The sequence below is a fragment of the Mus caroli genome, chromosome 11 (assembly GCF_900094665.2).
Source record: "Mus caroli chromosome 11, CAROLI_EIJ_v1.1, whole genome shotgun sequence".
In the NCBI taxonomy this organism is placed as follows: Eukaryota; Metazoa; Chordata; class Mammalia; order Rodentia; family Muridae; genus Mus; species Mus caroli.
The window spans coordinates 103532265-103552637 of NC_034580.1; the positions used below are offsets into that span (position 1 = coordinate 103532265).

Sequence of the window (20373 nt, forward strand, 5' to 3'; positions counted from 1 at the left end):
TGGGCTTTGAGAAGGTATCCGAGTTTGGATGGAAATGGAGGAATAGAGGACAGGCCGCAGAAAGTCCCTGGACGTTTTCGGAGGAGGGAGTTTAAAGAGCAGGGTTGCTGCAAATACAAGGGAGGTGATTTGAAGTTTGGACATCACTGTTAGCTATAGAGAGCTCCTGTCAGTCAGCAGTGTATTAGAGACAGTGCTGTCTCCCAACCCTGAACGAGTTTTAATTACCCCAGGTCCTTCTCAGTGTATGGAAGGCAGCTCTATTTAAAGAAAGAAGCTTTATTTAAAGAATCATTCATGACACAAGATTCTATGTGAATATTTATTTATGGTTTTTTGAGGCTGGGTTTCTCTGTCTATCCCTAACTATCCTGGACTAGCTTTGTAGAGCAGACTGGCCTTGAGCTCACAGAGATCCTCCTGTCTTTGCTCTCCTAGTGCTGGGATCAAAGGGATGCACTGCCCTGACCCCACGCCCCTGCTGTGACTGCTTTAACTGTGTAAGCTAGTCTTGAGTCTCTGCGGTGCCTTCAGGTGCATAGTCTCTCATAGTCACGTGCATGTGTGGGTGCCGGAGGGTCCCGATGGCTGTCAGTAAAATAGGCTTGGCCCCCCCCCCCCCCCATGATTCCTGCACAAGAGTCAGTTCCTTATACTAACAAACTTTTATTTCGGTAATGTTATTTGTTAGTATTACTGAAAGAGAATGTTCCGTCTGGATTCTTTGGGAAAGACTTACCTGGCAGGCACTCACCTGAAAGTCCACTGTAGCTTTAGTTCAGTGTCTTTCCTCCTAGGTTAGGTGCTGTTAAAGTCTTAAGTATCTCAACTATGTTCTAGCAGGGTTTCCTATTAATGTATTCCACTTTATTACTTATAAAGTAATCACCCAGAGTTTACTCAGACTTACAAGAATTATTTATTTGTGCTTGTGCATATGTGTGTATGAGAGGCAGGGCTTACATACAGGGGTGAGAGGAGTTAGTTTGCGTCTTCCACCACGTGGCTTCTAGAATGGAACTCAGGATATCAGGCTTGGCACAAGGCACTTTTACCCACTGAGCCCTATCCGGGGCCCCATGCAGTCTTTTAAAAATGCATACCTTTAATGCAACTAATGCTTATGTAACTTGTCTTCAGGTTGGATTAAAGGCAGAAAGATATCATCTATAGAATTGCTAACTCGTACAGTGTGGAGTTTCACATTCCTTATGTTTATACTTGAATTTCTGTGTTGTGTGTTTCTAGTTCTTACAGTTTTGATGAGAAGTACTCAAATTAGTTTTCTGCTTTTGATTTAGGTTCAACCTTAAAGTGCAATTGCAGATTTTAGCAAGCTTCATGCTCACTGGAGTTTCTGGGGGTGCAAAGTATGCTCAGAACGGACAACTTTTTGGTCGTTTCAAGCTCACTGAAACCCTCTCTGAAGACACTTTGGCTGGACGGCTGGTGATGACCAGGGTCAATGCTGTTTATTTATTACCAGTCCCTAAGGAGAAGCCTGTTCAGTCCCAGGGAACCAAAGAGAAGGTTTATGAAGCTACTATTGAAGAAAAAACAAAAGACTATGTATTTTTAAGGATATCCAGGGAATGCTGTGAGGAGCTTAGTCTGCGACCTGACTGTGACATCCAGGTATGTTTGCAGGCAGTGCCTTCCTTCTCCCAGGAGTGTGTCACCTATGCCAGCGGTCGCCCTGGAACAGAATGCATGTGACTTTGAAGTCTCATCCTGGCTGGTTGGAACTACAGCTTCAGTCACCTTTTGAGTTTAAGGAGCGTGTAGTATGTTCCAGTCTTGTAGAAGCTCTAGACTTTGACATCAGCAGTGGAAGAGCAGATGTTTTGGAAACTGCAGCATCCAGAGCCATGAGATGAGCATGTGCCCACTTCCCTTCTCTTTGGATTAATGGTGTTGGAAACCTATGCTCAGTTTGCCATATTTAACTGGAAAGCTAGCCCGTCTTTTTAAAATAGGAAACTTAGGGACCATTATTCATAGTCAGTCTGTACAGTGTTATAAGGTTGATTATCATTCATCATGTGATATCACACACTTGTTTCGATGCTATCAAATGTATTTTCTATGGGCATGGTGGATTCAGATACCCTTTATCTGGTGTTTGTAAGATTTCAGTTCTTAGTATGTAAAATGAGGTTAATAATAGCATGTATACTGTTAGTATGATCACACAAGGTCATCCATGGCAGCTGCTTATTACAGTGCCTAACACATGCAGTCAGTGTTTTCCGTACTAATTGCTCATACTAATTCCATAGTTTGAAAGAAAGTCTAAACTTGTCCTGCAAAAGGTTGTCTCCATGAAGTATTTAATGGTACTCCTGATATCCATGTTGGTGCAAAAGTCTTTTGTAAAAATGTCCATTTTGTATTTCAGGTTGAGCTTCAGTTTCAGTTGAACCGATTACCCCTCTGTGAAATGCATTATGCACTAGACAGGATTAAGGACAATGCTGTTTTGTTTCCAGACATCAGTATGACTCCTACCATACCTTGGAGTCCCAACAGGTATGAAAAGAGATTTCTTAGAAAAGGAAGACTGTTGATATTAAATTGAATGACTATATCAGTTGACACATACTTCATTGATTTAATGATTGCTGGTCTCCCCTCCACCCTTTAAGACAAGGTCTCTTACAGTAACCTGGCTGGACTGGATCTTATTATATAGCTTAAGCTAACCTGGGGCTTGTGGCAATCCTTCCTTCTGCCTTACCCTCTCTAATACTGGGGTACAAGCCAGTACACTGAGCTCAAGCCTGTGTTTGTCAGAACATGAATGCAGTGTTTGGCCTTTAGATTACAAATTACTTCTGTGGCTTCTCTCATCGGTTACAGTTTAATAGAACACTGAGCAGTTTGTGGATGTTCCCAGACTGACTTGACTGTGACGATCATGACCTTTTTACAGTGGGTCACATATCTATTAAGTAGCTCTGGGATGTACGTGATACTGTGATCTCACAAACTGAGGGAATGGATAGACTGTTCCTCAGAAACTGCTGACAAGCTAGGAGGTGCGCAGCTATTGCTCTGTTTACCTCTGTCACCTCCATGCGCAGTTAAGGCTGGTTTGTCCCAAGAACATGTAGCTGCGTTCTGTTCATCTTTGTCACTGGCTACTGTCCCACTAACCTCTGCCTTCCTAGCTCACTTGATGTTAATCTAAGTGGCTTTCCACAACACAGAGAAGGTTGTGTGGCCAGGCAGGGTGGCGGCCCTGGTGTCTTTACTGATGGATCTCCAGGATCCCCTGCGTGTTGACAAGTGAAGAGTGAACACAGAGGCCCGGGCGCTTTCTTCCCTGCTGTAGTCAGGCCTAGAAATGCATATACAGATCCACTCAGCATTCCATTGCCACTGCTCCTAAAGACAGAACAATATGATATGATACGCTCCCAGCACAAGCTTCCTTACTGCCTCACCCTACTTCTTTTTATTGCCAAATTTCTCAGTGGGCACCAGTTTACATGTTTCCAGAACTTTCTATTCCCTGATGCTTTAGTGCTCACTGTCTTTTTTTTTTTTNTTTTTTTTCCCTTTTTTCTTTTTTTGGTTTTTGAGACAGGGTTTCTCTGTATAGTCCTGGCTGTCCTGGAACTCACTTTGTAGACCAGGCTGGCCTCGAACTCAGAAATCTGCCTGCCTCTGCCTCCCGAGTGCTGGGATTAAAGGCGTGCGCCACCACGCCCAGCTCAGTGCTCACTGTTTTAAATGTAGTTGTGATCTGATTATAGAGACCCAGGGCATCCCAGCCCTCACTTGGCTCCACTTCTTTGCGTCCATCTTTCTTCCCATTCTTACAACTGGTGCTGAAGCTAATATATGTGTGGCATTCTGTTGCTCATCCATCCAGCTGTCTGTATTTCTGTTGTCTGGTCCAACCTGAACACCTTTTCCAGAGTTAGTTTTCTAAAATAACCATGGCATTTCATCATGCACACGTCTCTCGCTGAGGTCTGGTGTGGTCTGCACTCTGTCAGAGGGTCTCGCTGCCTTCCAGTGTATCTTCTTCCTTTCTTGGCCTCTGTAATCTAGCTGGGGGCTACGAAATGCCAATTGCTTCGACATTTATTTAGGCCTTCCTGGACTGATTTGGCTCTTATGTTTCTCTTATTCCTTTGAAAACTTTTAAACGTTGTGGTAAAATCCATGCAAAAAATCCTCTGTTCTTAGCCATTTTAAGAATCTAGTGTGTAAACTTTAAATACATTGATGTGTGAGATCCTCAGACCTTTCCAGTATGACCCTGATTCTGTCACTCACTGTGTCTCCGCCTCTTCACCTTTGTGTGGCTTTCTCTGCCAAGCAGGCTTTGCCCAGGACCAGCTTTTTGTAGACCTTTGGTCCTTCGGGGTCATATCAGCGTAGGTATTCACTCTCGAAGGCAGATGAGGATGCTTCCCTTTCAGTTTGGAGCACGTTTCCTGAGCCATGCTGCAGCAGAGCTGTGCTCTTCAGTATGACTTCTCTCTGCATTCATTTGTGTCAGTTGTGTACATTTCAACCTTCCCCTGGACTCAGAGCTCTGTAAAGTATGAGGCTATGTCTCATTTATTTTGAATATCAAGAGGATCTTGTACATTGACTGACATTAATATTCATTTGAAGTTTAAGAGGAAGCGTAGTTTGAAATGTGAGGACCCTTGTGCAGCTTTTGGCATTGTGACTTGATTTCTCATTGCATTTAAGAATACAGTTAACTGCCCAAGTGCCAGGAAACCATCGCACAGCAGATGCTTTAAAGCAGGACCAGACTTGCACCACTGCAGTGTGCACAGTAGTGGAAGGTCACGTGTCTGGGGATACACCGAGGTACCGGTAGCCATTTAAACTCTTTTCTGGAATCAGGGAGTGTAGACAGAAAGTGTGATTGCAAGGGTATTCTTGACCATGTAGCCTGCACACTAATAGCAGGGTACATTTAATAATAAAATAAGCTAATTTGGTGTTGGAAGGAAAATAATTTTTCCTCAGTTTAAAAAATTTTGCCAGTGGTCGTGGCGGCACACACCTTTAATGCCAGCACTTGGGAGGCAGGGGCAGGGGCAGGGGCAGGGGCAGAGGCAAAGGGGATCTCTTGAGTTTAAGGCTAGCCAAGGCTACGCAGAGAAAAAAGCCCTGTCTTGAAACAAAACTCTGCCAATAAATAAATCAAAACACAAAGCAAAGAAAAAAAGAAAAAAACTCAAAACAATTTCTTTACAGTGAGATGAGACTTGTAGAGGGTTTATATTTTTAGCTGTTGAGACTGAATATCATAGCGAGCATGTTTAAGTCTCTTTTTCTAAATGCTGACACACTGATGATAGTTTGTTTCAGTGTTTGGCTTTCTTTACATAATCAGTATTCATTGCCTGAAATTATAGAGGTGAATGACATGAATAAAGTCTCTGATCTGCTCTGGCCTCACCACACTGAAACAGTTGATAGCAGAATCCATTCCATAATTAAGTAAAGAGATATAGACTAGTTACAGAATTGATCCTGTAAGTTTGTCAGTAATTATAGTTAATGTATGGAGTCTTATGTCTTCAGTATTCTTTAACTCATCCGTGCTCCAAGATGGGAGTGGTTAGTGTGTGCTGTGTTCTTTTTAATGGATATTACTCTACCAATCTTTTCCTAAAATCATCAGAAAAGACAGAAATAGAAGGTAACGTGGACTGCACTTTTGTTGCTCAGTTATATTTCCAAATAACTCTACATGAATATTTTAGTTCATAGGCTTTAAGACAGCCATTGAATGCTGCGAGTGCTGGTGTGTCTGTAGACAGGTGAAGGGATGTGGAAGGCAGGGCATCTTGGGACTGCCTGAGTCAGGTATGGGTGTGAGAAACTTCTCTGAACTGACCTGCTGTTGTAAGTTAGGTTGAGTTATAGAAGCCCAGCGGCTGGTAACCCAGGGCTAGGCCAGGGCCAGGAGTACTGTCAGCCACACCTCCTTACTTCCTGGCCTGGATCAACATGCTGGATTTTTGTTTATTTGCTGGGTTTTTCTGATGCTTCTTGTTGGTTATGTGATGGCCACTTTGGATTTATTTGCCATGTGTTGTTTGCCGTCAGAGGAGAACTCATATAAGATGGGCTTTTTCGGCTTAAAACCAAAAAACTAGTAAGGTGTATATGTATATATGTGCATGTGTATTTGTGTATATGTGCATGTGTATATATGTGTCTTTATGTATATATATAAAATGAGAGATAGAGACAGTGACACACACACGAGAGAGAGAGAGAGACAGAGACAGAGAGAGACAGAGAGAGACAGACAGAGAGGCAGAGAGAGGCAGAGAGAGAGACAGAGAGATGGGCTGGTTTGAGAAACTTCCTCCCATGTCAGATTGGCCACAGTTGGGTCTCCAGCAAAAGCAGCGGGAAAGCAGAGTGTCGTGGTTAGCTAGGTTCTGTGGAGCAGGAAGGCAGAGGAAAAGGGTGCTGGGGATGATTTTGGGGGTAACCATGGCAGTGTCTGTCTCATGTCAGGTCTGGGCATGGTAGTCCCCTAGAGCTCAGGACGCATTGCCAGTCTGGGAAGAATTGTGACAAGGAAGCTGGCTCCTGCACAGCAATATGTATAGAGTTCCTTTTTTCTTTCAGTGCTGAAATGCCAAATTCAGAAAACTAAGTAGTGGCATGTTTTTATCTTCAAAGTTTGTTTTCTGAGATGTTTTAGATTTAAAGAACATCTTTGGTTTGAGTTTAACACACTGTAACAGTTGTAACTTTTCAACAGCTCAGACTGTTAGAGCATTTTTCAAGTGTAAGTCGTTTCTGGTCTATGTAGAGTTCGGCCTCACTGAGGACTTCTGGTCTCACGTCTGTGCTCTTGTCTGTGGGTCGTTCTGCAGACACTTGGCCGTACTTTCTTCACATTCTTCCTGTTTCTGTTCGTACTTTCACCATTTTACTGTAATTGTCGTTGTAGTTAGTACTTTGGTTGGAGTTGTGACGAAGACTACTGTTGACCCTTGACTTAGTTTGATTTGTCCCGGCATCTGGTGTCCATTTAAATCTTCAAATCATATGCACGTCATGGGAGGGGCCCTCGGGGGGGAGAGAGCGCATGCAGCCCAGGTGCTCCTCACCCCTACAGCAGGAGCCCTGTGGAGGCTCTGTGTGGCTGGTACTCGAAAATACTCTGTTTGTCTGGTTTGATACCTTTTATAAACCTCTGCTTAATGAATCAAGATTTATAAAACTTTGATATTTCTCAACTAGGGAGATACAGATTTTTTTTTCCCTTCCTTTGTGATCTAAGCCTGTCTGGAGACCTTAAAGTAAGTTAGCAGTAGAAACTTAGTTGGGGTTTTGTATTCTATTTGCTGTGGAGGAAATGGCAGCTTCCTCACTATGGGAAATAGTTTTCTGCATTTTCGAAATATCACCAGCAAATAGACTACAAAAGTTTGGTTTCTTTAGATTGGAATCTAACTTGGGTTAGTTTTGACTTCATGGCAGAACACCTTCCTTTGACTCTGATTTGTCTGGAAAGGTTTGGGAGTAAACGTGGGTTATTGTCGATGCTGTGCGCTCAGGGAGAGTTAGTGTCGTGAAACGGACACTGCTGAGATGTGTGTTTAAAACAGCAGGTTTGTATTTTCTACAGACAGTGGGACGAGCAGTTGGATCCTCGACTAAATGCAAAACAGAAAGAAGCTGTTCTGGCCATCACCACTCCACTCTCCATCCAGTTGCCTCCTGTCCTCATCATTGGACCCTACGGGACAGGCAAAACCTTCACTCTGGCTCAGGCCGCCAAGCACATACTGCAGCAGCAGGAGACCAGGTGAGCGGAGGGAGGCATGCCCTGTCTCTTCACCAGGCAGAGCCTCTCTCCTTGCTTTAGAGAGAGAATGAGGGCAGTGAGATAGTTTTCATCCTCTTCCTAGCCTCAAAGCGATGAAGTTTGTAATCTCTTAGAATATGCTGTTGTAAAAGTTGGCAGGCAGTGTAAACTGGGCATAACGGCTTGTGCCTTTAATCCCAGCACTTGGGAGGCAGAGCCAGCTGGATCTCTGAGCTCAAGGCTAGCCTGGTCTATAGTGGGCAGCCAGGGCTACACAGAGAAACCCTGACTCACCCCCCCCACCCCCCAAATAACAAGAACAAGTTGACAGTGTAGACATGGTAGTTTGACATAGCTGTCAAAACTTCAAATCTGTTATACATTATGGGTATATTAAAGCTCTAAGGGCTGGGTTTAAAAATACTTACTATGGACTATGGTTAGATTTAAAAATTATTTGGGGGAGCTACTCTTTAGCTTAGAGTAACATAACTCCCAAAGGCACCGTGGGTCCTGTTGAATGTGAGCGGGGCACGGGAAATGGACGTGTAAGATGGCCACTGCTCTCTTGGTGTTGAACTGCCTGACTAGCTTCTGTTGTGTCATTCTTTTTATTTGCACCATTTATTTCAGCAGGATTCTCATTTGCACCCATTCTAATAGTGCTGCTGACCTCTACATAAAGGATTATTTACATCCATATGTAGAAGCAGGCAATCCCCAGGCAAGACCTCTCAGGTATTTCTAAGGCTTATTATGTATCTGTATTGTACTGTGTTGTTCTTAAGAAAAGGTGTCTGTAAAGATGTCGGGCTCTGAGAGCACCTGAAGCATTAACTCTGCATTGGCATTTGGAAGTTATGTCATTGGAAAAAAAATCTTTTAAATTAAGGCAAAAAATGTAAAAATTGTGTACCATTTCTGAAACATTATGTATACAGAAAGACATCCTTTTTTAAGTTTCTCATGTAAAACTGTTGTTATGGTTGGAGTAGATTTTGGTATGTACATCTAAAAGTGGTTAAAGAAAAGTGATTAGCTTAAATCAAATTGAGTTTGATTAAAATTCTGGCACATTGTGTACAGCCTAGTAGTCATGTGATGACAGCTCTTTATGGGAGTAAAATGTTAACTGTGGTCGTTTCCGGAAGCCGCACGTTAGAGAAGCATGACGCATGGAAACGATCTCTGCGGCACTCCGAGGACGGGTTCCAGGCTTCTTCCTGCCACGTACAAGACAGGGTATCAAAGGATATTTTAGGTTCGGTGACTGTATGTGAACACAAAATGCACTTGTATACAGATTATGGGAAAATAAAAATCCTTTCCTTCAGAAGACACTGAAGAATCACATCATACCACTTGCTTTTGTTACATGAAACAATGTTTAGTTTTGCCATGTTGTAAACTAATATATCATGGCCTGTTGTACAAATGATTTTTAATTATTGCTTAAAAATTAGTTTCTATCTATACTTTGATCCATAATTTATTAACCTCTCACTTGTACTTGAGCCCAGGCATGGAAATAGGAAGTTATGCTATTCAGCTCTTCAGTTCCTGGGACCATAGCCCCCTTTGAAAGTGTTCAGAGCAGTGATGTAGCATGTTAACACAGACACCCATACTGTGTTGTCCTCTCACTCTAGGACACAGCAGAAACCACCACAGTAGAAGATCCAGTTGCATGTAATAATAAAAGACCGTGCTTATTGTTCTCTGAGTGAAGATTTTACTGAAGGATACAGTGACAGGAGGCTAAGGACTCTGACCTCTGACCTCCCAGAGGACGAGGAGGAGCTTGCATTTTACCCTGCCTGTTCTCACTAGTAGTATTTATTGGTAGAACAGGTGCACTCGTGAATGCGTGTGTCTGTGTGTGCGCATGTGCGTGTGCATGTATGTGAGTGTGCATGTTGTATATGAAATGTGGTGGCCTCAGATGTCAAGGTGCTCCTGGCTTAGAAACAGTTGAGGGAAGCCCTTATGGACATAGCATGGGATGTTTGATATTTAAGAGTGTAGACTCTGTTAATTCTCTAGGTATTTCCATGTGGAATTATTTTGGGCTTTGAGGATCCACCATGATGCATCTGCACATGTGTAACAGTAACTGACTTTCCAGTTGAGTGTAGTCAGACTGGCCCACGTGCAGAAACCTGCCCAACCCACAGCAGAGATTTCATTTCTTCTTGACTCTAAGAGTTGTTGAATCCAAGGTAGAAAAATAATTGATTTTCCAGTGCAAGGCTCAGGCTATTTCATGTAGTACACAGGAGAACAGGGAAATGCCTAGCACTCTGAGAGTTTGCTTTATGCAGCCCTGCACATCCACTGTGGCTTTCTCTCCAGGAAAGGTGCTACCCCGAAGCAGAGGCTGAGCGGTAGTCTTGAGTGTTTAGGCCTCACTATAGCATTAGCTCAGATTAACTGATAGTTAAAACTGCGAGAGATTTGAGAGACAGAGAGGACAAGAATGAGTCACTGCTCTGGAAGATCAGCTTTGTCTGCGGGTTTTGGAACCTCACAGCCTGTCTCTGCTAGGCAAGGGCTTGCACCCCTCGCCAGGCAGGAAATCAGCTTTACTGGAATTCCAGAGACAGAACACAAGAGGGCTCCAGATGTCCGCAGATGACTGAGAAGGAACACAGGCCTGTTGCTAGGGAGCAAGGCTGACCACAGACTGGCTTCTTCCCTGCACTCTGGTATAGATGTGGTCCTGGGAGGTAGTTGGAACAGCCATTGAGTAACAACAGTAGCGAATAGGGCAGGCACACTTTTAGGGTTAAAAATCATGCAATTTCTTGTACTTGCCAATTGAGCTGAACCTAAAATATATGGAGTTTTTAGACATTTTAGGTTTGAGTTTCAGTTTTTATTTTATTTAGAATTGGGAGATTTGTACCCCTGTGCCTATACTACACATACATGCAAACCTCCTCCGTCCCCACATGCCATGCACAAACAAAAAGAAATAGAATTGAGTTGTTTTTGTAAGGCACATAAAAAGCTGGATGGGGGCTGCAGGTGACTGTGGTCTGCACTTGTGATGCCAGGCAGATGGACTGTTGCCGATCTGACTGAGGCCAGCCTTGGCTGGGTGAGGAGTTAGCAAGAGCTACAGTGAAAGTTTGTCTCAAAGTTATAAAACAGACAAATGAAAAGAAGGCAAAGCAAGGAGAAGAAGGAGGAGGAAAACAGTTTCCTTTTTGCTAGTGGCTCTGAGGATAAGGTTCTGAGAGTGCCCGGGGCTGGCCATGCCGAGGAAGCCACCGCTGCTCCGCCAGTGGACAGCAGCTGCCGTTTGGGTAGTCTTTAAAGAAACATTTGCTTAAAAAAAATAAATGGGGGTCATCAGTTCTTGACAATTTCTGTTCTAAGTAGTAGCATTTGTAGTTGCTTATTGTATATGAATTTGTTACATGTACAAGACCCCAGCGAACTAAAATTATATATACTAGACCATCTGCTGTTTTAAGGATTAATTTAAGTCATGGAACATGTGGATTGTTTTGTTTTGAGGAAATATGTAAATATGCTGTCACATGTATATTTATGTATGTCTTCTTTCCCCCCTGTGGTGCTGGGAACCCAGGGCTCTGAGCGTATTATATAAGCTTTACCCTGAGTTATATTTATATTCTCAGTTGTATATTTTGGATAATGAACTTAAAGGCATCATCTGCCACTGTTAATACTCTGATTTGAAAACGGCTACATTTGTTTTATTTCTTTCTCCACTTTTGTAAACACTACTGCCATTTGTGCAGTTTCCAAAGCCAGAGGCAGGTGGCTGTAACCCAGCCCTCAGGAGGGAGGGACAGTGGACCAGTAGGGCAGATTGTTCTCTAGCCACTGTGTAGTGAGTTTGAGGCCAGCCTGGCTCAGACTCTGTTTCAGAACAAAACCAAATCATCCATTGCCTTAATTTTTATCACCAGTTCATTTATGAGTATATCTAGTTGCATTCTGTTAACATACCTAGTGAACCCAGTTTGTATATTTCCGCTGCTTCCCAAGCCATCCTCATCTCCTGTCTACCCTGGCACTAACCTGACGTGGCTCCCTGCTGCTTCTGTTCCCTGCAGTCCCCTCTCCCTCCCCCTCCCTCAGGACAGGGTTAGAATCTACCTGTATGAGATTATGAGGGTCCATCATGAGCTCGTCTTTCCATGTTCATGTCTATTGACACTGTGCAGACGCATGGAAGTTGGCCACAGGAGTAGCTTTTGATATCACAGAAGCCAACACATGCTGGAAACCTTACCCCCATCTGTTAAGTGTGCCGCCCTTAAACTCTGCCTAAGTAAATTCTGCCCAGAGATCAGAGAATTTAGTGACATGAGTTATTACAGCTGCCCTGTCCAGTTGATGGCTTTTTATCAAACCCAAAGCAAAGCCAAGGCCGCTGTGGTTGCTCCCGAGCCCTGTGCACTCTGCCTGTGTGCTATAGCATAGTCAGCAGCCAGTAGGTCTGTCATGTAGGTGAGGTGGATGGGAATGGTGGAGGCTGGATGTATGGGTTGTAGCTGTCCATCAGAGTAGTCTATAGTTGAGGCCTGTTCATATTTTCTACTATAGTTACTTGAAAAGATGACATGACTTAAGATTTGCATGTAGAGCTTTTGATTATTCAAATATTTATCTTCAGATTCCAGAAGCCAAGGCAGAGGCCTTTTAAATAATAATTTAAAGATCTTTTCTGAAGTAAAATTATTACAAACTGTTCTAAAGTAAAAATATTCTAAGCATGCAATTCCATGGTTTGTAGTAGCATAAATAATTAAAATCAGAGTCAAATACATTTTAGTAAGACTGTAATTGAAAAAGGTAATTTAAGAATGGAAGGTTTCAAACTTAATTTAAAACCATTGCTCATAAAACATATATTTGTGTGCTAATTCTGTTGCAAGATTAATCTGAATACTTAAAAAGTTAGGTATGTGGTGGCACCTATACTTAATGTTGAAATCTTGTAAAGATATGTGCTAGGGAAGGTCATCACGGCGTATCGTGGCAGCCTTAACCTCGGAGAGGGTTGGAATGATTATGGGATTCATTTGTTAATTTTTGGCACTGTGCTCTTAAATGACAGTGTAGTGTTTCCATCATCAGCGACTATGAACATTCTAACAGGAGGTGCTGTCTTCTCTCTAGGGTGTATTTCCGGAATCGCTGGGTGAAGACTGTCCACCCAGTCGTGCATCAGTACTGTTTGATCTCAAGCACACACTCCACCTTTCAGATGCCCCAGAAGGAAGATATTCTTAAACATCGAGTGGTGGTGGTCACACTGAGCACTTCCCAGTACCTCTGCCAGCTGGACCTGGAACCTGGTATGCCCACTCGCCACAGGTGGCTGTCTCCCAGTGACAGGTTCCTGTGGGCCACATCATTGGAATGCAGCTTCCTGTGTCCTTTCATTAACTTGTTTCTTGTCTGCGGCTGCTTTTATGATGCAGGATCTTCTGCAGGGACAGAAGCTCTTTGGCCTTGACTGAAAAACATTTGTCATCTCACCTGTTCTCTAGTTGGTATCTGTTCACTAGTGAGCAGTTCAAATTTGGACAGTTTTGTGTGTGTGTGTGTGTGTGTGTGTGTGTGTGTGTAATTTTGTTGAGGTTTTTGCTAAGTTGCTTTTGCATCTTGTAATGTAGAAATAGCAATTATGGCACTTGATTAAGGTTTCTTATTTTTAAGGATTTATTTGTGTGTCTGTCTGTCTGTCTATGTGTCTGCATGCACACTTGAGCTAGAGTGTGCCTGTCTGTCTGCATGCACAAGTGAGTGTGCGAGTGTGTGTGGGGTGCGTGCGCATATGCCTGTGTCTGTGTGTCTCCATGCACAGATGACTTCATGCACACACACATGTGTGTGCCTGTGGAAGCCAGAGAGCCCTTTAGGTGTCTCTTCTGTCACTCTCTGACTATCCCTTTGAGGCAGAATCTTCCGTGTATCTAAGGTCATATTTTCCTGGCTAGGCTGGAAGCCAGTGAGCCCGAGGGATGCCCTGCTCACTGTGTGGGCGCTGGAACAGAACTTAGCACCGTGCAGTAAGCACTTGTCACTCTTACCTGCTAGGACTATGTAAAAATCACTCTTCGTTTATTTAAACTTTTTATTTTTGTGGTTTTGAGACAGGCTCTTACTTTATATTTATAATTCATGCTTGCATTGAGCTTGCTATTAGACCAGACTGGCCTTAAGCTCACATTCTTCCGAGTGCTAGACTTCCCAGTGTGTGAGCCAGCATGCCCAGCTCAGTCTGATTTATATGAGCGCACAAATGTAAGCTGGTGAGTTGAGTATGGTAGAACCTGAGCATGAGAAGACCGTCGAATCTCTTTAGCATGCTCTTCAGCAGGGCCGTCCCTGCTCTTCCTGTAATTGCCAACTGCTTATGACTGTCCCATCTCCTTTTGGAATTGCCTTTTAAAGCCACTGACACGATCTACTGCGGGTCTGAGTCCTGGAAGGCACAGGCCGCTCCCTGGCACCTGGCGCCCGGGGCATAGACACCTGGAGCACCCTCCCCACCCCCACCCAATTTAAGATAAAAGGTTACATTTATCTTAAATGAAGGTATTGGCAGCCAACTTTTTCTTTTCCTTATGGAGGCCAGGTTTAATGGTAAAAAGGCTTTGGAATTGATAAGGGCGGTGACTAGCCTGGGTACAAAGGAAGGCCCCCATTGGATGAGACTTCCTCTCCCTGCCTGTAGCACTTGGTTGGCCGTGAGGCAATCCAAGGATGTGTTTCAGAGGTCAGAGCACAGTGGCAGCATCTTTGCAAATGGGGCTCTGTGATGCCCAGCTTGGGAATGCTTACTCTCCCCCTCACTAGATGCTGATACCGGGCATTGTGTCCAGACAGTTGGCTGCTGTAGCTCCGCTTGTGAGAGGGGAGTGGCTGGGAAGGGCTGGGATGGAGCTGTGGTCACTGCTCTCCAGGTGCTGTTACGTTTTATTCCAGTCCATTCTCACTCCAACCCTATGGTGGTTATCTTACAGTCAACAGAACTAAGACTCAAACTAAGTCATTTTAATTAATTAGTTAATTAATGAATTGCCCTTTTCGTTCCTTCCATTTGCTTTCTCATCTTTACTTTTTTCTTTTTTTCTTTTTTGGTTTTTCTAGACAAGGTTCTCTATATAGCCCTGGCTGTTCCCAAAGTTATTCTGTAAACCAGGCTGGCCTCGAACTCAGATATGCCTGCCTCTGCCTCTGCCTCTGAAGTGCCGGGATAAAAGCCAGGCAGTTGCCTTTAGAAAAAAAAGGTGCCTGCTTAAGTAGTAGGCAACAGTTTGATGATTTATGCAGTTCCTGAGAAGATGTTAACAAAAGAAAACACAGTTATTCTTTTTAACGTTTTCTTTTTCTTTTTTTTCTTTTTTTGGTTTTTCGAGACAGGGTTTCTCTGTGTAGCCTTGGCTGTCCTGGAACTCACTCTGTAGACCAGGCTGGCCTCGAACTCAGAAATCTGCCTGCCTCTGCCTCCCAAGTGCTGGGATTAAAGGCGTGCGCCACCATGCCCGGCTTAACCTTTTCTTTTAAATACATTAAAAACATTTATTTTTCATGCGTGTGTGTGTGTGTGTGTGTGCACGTGCACAAAGATGTGTAAGTGAAGTTGCCCACAGCGTCCAGAAGTTGTCACATCTCTGGAGTTAAAGGTGGTTGTGCACCATCCACCATGTATGCTGGGGAGCAAACTCAGGTCCTCTACAAAGAGCAGTACATTGGCTTTTAACCTCTGTGTCATCTCTCCAGCCCCAATCTTTTAAAAAAATCTTATTTTAAGCTGATTGTCTGGATTGAGGTTGGCCTTAGACTATTCATGACTTGGGTTAATGAAACAAACTTTACCTAGCAGCGCAGAAAGCAATTGCTCTGTGACAGTGTTCTCCTGTGTTGCACCTTCTAGGGTTCTTCACGCACGTTCTCTTAGATGAAGCTGCCCAGGCCATGGAGTGTGAGACCATTATGCCTCTAGCCTTAGCTACTAAAAACACACGGATTGTTTTGGCTGGTGATCACATGCAGGTAGGTGTCACCTTAGTCACTGTCTTGTGAGTTACCTTTCGGTGTTCAATGTTCTGTTTTCTAAAACACCAGTTATAATACCTGTGAGTGTCTTAGCCGATGAGCCTTCACTCCAGCTCCTTCAGAGTTAATTGTTATGGTTAGTATGTAGAGTAGTGGGTTTCATTATGGAAGAAAGCCTTGTTGATTATTAATATTAATACTTGCTTGTCATAGTCTATCTATCTATTGATACATTTACTTATTTATTGAGACAAAGTTTTACTATGTAGCCCAGGCTGGCCTCAAAGCATGGCTTCATGTAAGTTCTGTGATTACAGGTGTGTGCTACAACATCCAGTTGAATTTATTATTTTATTTTTTAAGCAAATCCTCTAAATATGTTATTTACCTAGTGTGTATGTGCGCACACATTCATGGTGCACATGCAGAGGTCAGAGGACACCATGCAGCTGGCAGTCTACCACATGCCTTCACAGGGTCAAACTCAGCTCGTCAAGTTTGATGGCAAGCACCTTTACCCACTGAGCCATCTCACCAGCCCCAGTTTATTATAATAGCTTCATATAAATTAGTAATATTGGTTTTGTCATGGCCGTGAAACCCTTTTCAGATCTCTGTGGAAGCAGTTGTGCGGGTTGTGCTCCGTCATCTCCTCTTTCAGGGTTGCCGGCCTTTGGTAGTCAGTGACGAGTTTAGTACTAGCATAAAGCAGTTGATTGGTTTTGGTGACGTAATGATTTATGCTCTTTACATTGGTAAGTCACTATGTGGGAGGGACTCTGCATAACTGTAGACAGTATTGCTGTGCTACACTGAGAAGCGAGAGCTCCAGTCTGGTTCCATGGAATAGTAAAATGGTTTGTAGACAAAATGAGTAGTTGTTTTTTGTTTTTATATTTTGGCTTGTTCCTGCATTTAGCATGTTAAGTTATACATAAGTTTTAGTGTATAAGTAGATTAAAAAAATACTATTTCTATAATCTGGTTAAATTTTCTTTGTCTGTTTCTCTGTTACAGCTCAGTCCTTTTGTTTACAGCGAGTTTGCCAGGGAGAGAAACCTTCATGTTTCGTTACTTGATCGACTCTACGAGCATTACCCTGCTGAGTTTCCATGCAGGATCCTCCTCTGTGAGAACTATCGTTCCCATGAAGCTATCATCAAGTAGGTGTGAGCTGTCCCCTCTGACTCACACTTCCTGTGGGCTGTGGGAGGGAACCCGGCAAGCACATGGCCAGGCACAGGTGATTTATTTGTGGTCTTTTGGGGGTTTCAGACTTTGCCTAACTTGTTGTTTGTAAAAGAATACATGAAAATCCAGAGTTGTGATTCTTCATAAGAAATAAGGCAGTTTGAGTACTAAAACTTAAGGCTTCACGGAGCCTGAAATATTTTTCTATCCATTTTTCTATAGATATATTTTCCTATGAATTAATATGTAATCTATATGAAAAATGGCATACCTTTGTTGTATGTTCTAAGAGAAAGGAAAGGAAATGCAAAGGGAAAACCTCTAACGTTGACTTTTAAAAAGAGTCCTCTTAACTACAGTACACGTGTGAAAGACACATCGACGGGACAGCTGGGTGGCGAGTGGTGTGATCAGCATGCGACTGAAGGAGCTGAGCATTGCCAGAAACAAACCCTGCAAAAGCTTCCTACAGCTAGCGATGCTGGTCTTTGTCATGCCTGTGGAGACCATCTCAGGTTTCCTTGGAAGCAGTTCTGTCATCTTTTGCTGTGACCTTGCTCTTCCATGGTTGCTGGCCATTTGTAGTCAGTGATGTGTTTAGGACTAGACAGTGTGGTTTTTGTTAAGGTTGGAGACTGCAGTTGGTGCGTTGTATCCGATACCATGTGTTTCTGTGTTTGTATGTATAGTCACACATCCCTTATGTATAGGATGGAGTCTGAGGACTGTCACTAGATTTTGTCATTATGTGAACGTCACAGAGTGCCTCTCACTAGTGTAAACAGTGCCACCCGTCTCCTAACTTAGTCTCATGGAAAAAGAAACATGAGACACATGAGGCTGCCTGTGTGCTGTGACAGAGCCCCTTTAGAGGCTGCCTGTGTGCTGTGACAGAGCCCCTTTAGAGGGGTATTTTTACAGGCGGAAGGATACTCTCGCAAACAATAAAATACAGTAAGAACATAGAGCAATTGTGCAGTCATTTGGAGTAGGATATACTGTGCATCCCTGTCCTTTGTGGGTTGGTTTGCTCCAGCATCACCACGGACACAGGGACCTCTTGGTGCTGTGTGCTGGCTGTTCTAGGAGTCTTCAGCTCCAGTGTAAGCCATGGGGTCCATTGTTGACCAGACAGTTGTTAGTGACACTTGAGACTTTATGAGTGAGAGTATGTTAGCTAAGAACATGCAGCTTAGGGGACTTCCTCACAGAGCACAGTGTTCAGCTGGTAGTGGACGTTCCTCATTGCCTTTGTATTCTGGCTTCATTTCTTACAAAATCAATGCATTTAACAATGGTGCCATAGGGACCTTCTCTGTTATCACTGTCAGTGTTGTTAGGAAATCATTGGCGTCATAGGTATTCAGTGTTGGGACAAAATTAATTGTGGGCATAAATTAGTGTTGGAATTGGATAGAGTCTTTGTAGGTGAAGTAGACTTGGCTGACAGATGCTCTGTTCTGCTTCCTCGGCAGCTACACCTCTGAGCTTTTCTATGAGGGGAAGCTGATGGCCAGTGGGAAGCAGCCGGCGCACAAGGACTTCTATCCACTCACGTTCTTTACGGCCCGGGGGGAGGACGTTCAAGAGAAGAACAGCACGGCCTTCTACAACAATGCAGAGGTACTGATTTAATATGTCTGCTCTGATTCTAGTGAGCATTCGCTTTGGATTTAGGGTTGACAGTTTATAGTTTGTTGATTTCTTTTACAAGAAAATTGAGTAAACTATTTATTTATTTATTTATTATATGAATCTACAAGAAGCAAAAAAATTGATTTTCTTTTTGTAGTTAAATGTTAAAACAGAAAATGCAACTCTGTTAAGAAAAGCCAACGTATTCTGTCATAGAGTGTTATTGTCTCAAGACTGATTAAGTTTCTTGCTGGGACAAAAAGGAGGCATCAGTTCTAGTAAGGAAGTGTTGAGTCACAGAGCCCTGCGCTTCAGAGAGACCACACGGTCGCCAGCATTGACCTCACGGCCTCAGCTGAGCCTTCCTGGCTTTCTTTCCCAATCTCTGGTTTCCAGAGAGGATGCGGGTGTCCTGAAGGGTCACTCACAGGAAAGCAGTCTAGGAACCCTGAGGTTAAGATTCTGGCTATCACAGGGCTTTAGGAAAGTGGGGGGAGTGTGTGGCTGTCTTTAGGGACTGAATTTCTAATCTCTGCTCGTGGTGTTTACAGAGAAGTGGCTTTTGTTGCCTAACAGGAACTCCTATATCCCTTTACAAATTGATCGGAGGGTTATAGTTAGAATCCAGTGCAAAAAAGCCATCAGTGCCACTTGCTCAAACCCTAGCCCAAGCCAGGAAGCCTGGCATTTTCACTAGTCTGTACCGTTTAATTTTAGAACAGGTAAACTTTTCCACGTTGGCCTTCGGCTCTCTTTTGTTGTTTTGTCCCCAGGCTGGAAGCCACTGGCCTGGTCATGATAGGTGGGAGGGCTGACACCTAAAGTCCAGAAGGCCCTCATGTGGCACCAGGGATCACACCCACAAGGGATCGGTATTCAGCCAGAAGGGCACTGGGCCCTTTTCCTTCCCATTCTGTTTTCAGGTATTTTCCAAGCTCCGGATGTGTATAGCACAGCTCTCCTGGACTGCCAGTTTTATTCAAAGTATTTTGGAAAAGAATTAATTTTATATTATGAAAATGCAAAGGCAACATTTGTGTGACCTTTAAATATTAGACATGTAACTTTAGAGAAACTTCAAATGACTTTGAACTTAATTAGGACATGGTTGTTCAAGTCTGAGTTACTGCTGTCAAAATTTTGAGGTACATTGCCCAGGGGCTCTTCCATGGACAGAAAACCAGGTTTTGATTTACTGTAGCTGAATCACAAGGGAAAAAAATTAAAGTGTATATTAATTAGGTAATTAATGGTGTTAATTCATTTACATATATAATATATTTTGATCACATTTATATCCCCTGTATTACAGGGTAGACTTTGTTTGTTTCAAAACAGAGTCTCACTATGTATCCCTGACTGGAACTTACTGTATAGGCTAGACTGGCCTTTAATTCAAAGAGATCTGTTTGCCTTTGCCTCCCAAACGCCGGGATTAAAGTCATGCACCACCATGCTGGGCCTTACTTTAATTACATGTACACATGGGTATTTCGTTTCTAATGTATTTATTTATTTTACTACTATTATTTGTAATTTAACTTTTATTCTTAGATTATAATTATATCATTTTCCTCTTCTCTTTCTTCCCTCCAATTCCTCTCCTCCATATATCCCCTCACTGTCTTTGAAATTCCTGACCTCCCTCTTTTTTCCTTAATTGATTGGTGTGTGTGTGTGTCCATCTGTCT

The 20373-nt window shown here is 43.2% G+C and overlaps 1 protein-coding gene across 4 annotated transcripts in view; it reads left to right on the forward strand.

Annotated features, from left to right (window-relative positions):
• Positions 1 to 20373, forward strand: part of Helz (helicase with zinc finger) — a 139875-nt gene that overhangs the window by 71520 nt on the left and 47982 nt on the right. For 2 of the 4 annotated variants that reach the window (XM_021176881.2, XM_021176880.2), the window contains 8 exons: positions 1302 to 1635; positions 2399 to 2529; positions 7631 to 7810; positions 8444 to 8548; positions 12968 to 13146; positions 15735 to 15853; positions 16874 to 17019; positions 18523 to 18670. In XM_021176881.2, the coding sequence (XP_021032540.1) occupies positions 1302 to 1635; positions 2399 to 2529; positions 7631 to 7810; positions 8444 to 8548; positions 12968 to 13146; positions 15735 to 15853; positions 16874 to 17019; positions 18523 to 18670 (1342 nt within the window). The remainder of the gene's footprint in view (positions 1 to 1301; positions 1636 to 2398; positions 2530 to 7630; positions 7811 to 8443; positions 8549 to 12967; positions 13147 to 15734; positions 15854 to 16873; positions 17020 to 18522; positions 18671 to 20373) is intronic. The other 2 variants (XM_021176882.2, XM_029483195.1) reach the window with 2 other exon arrangements.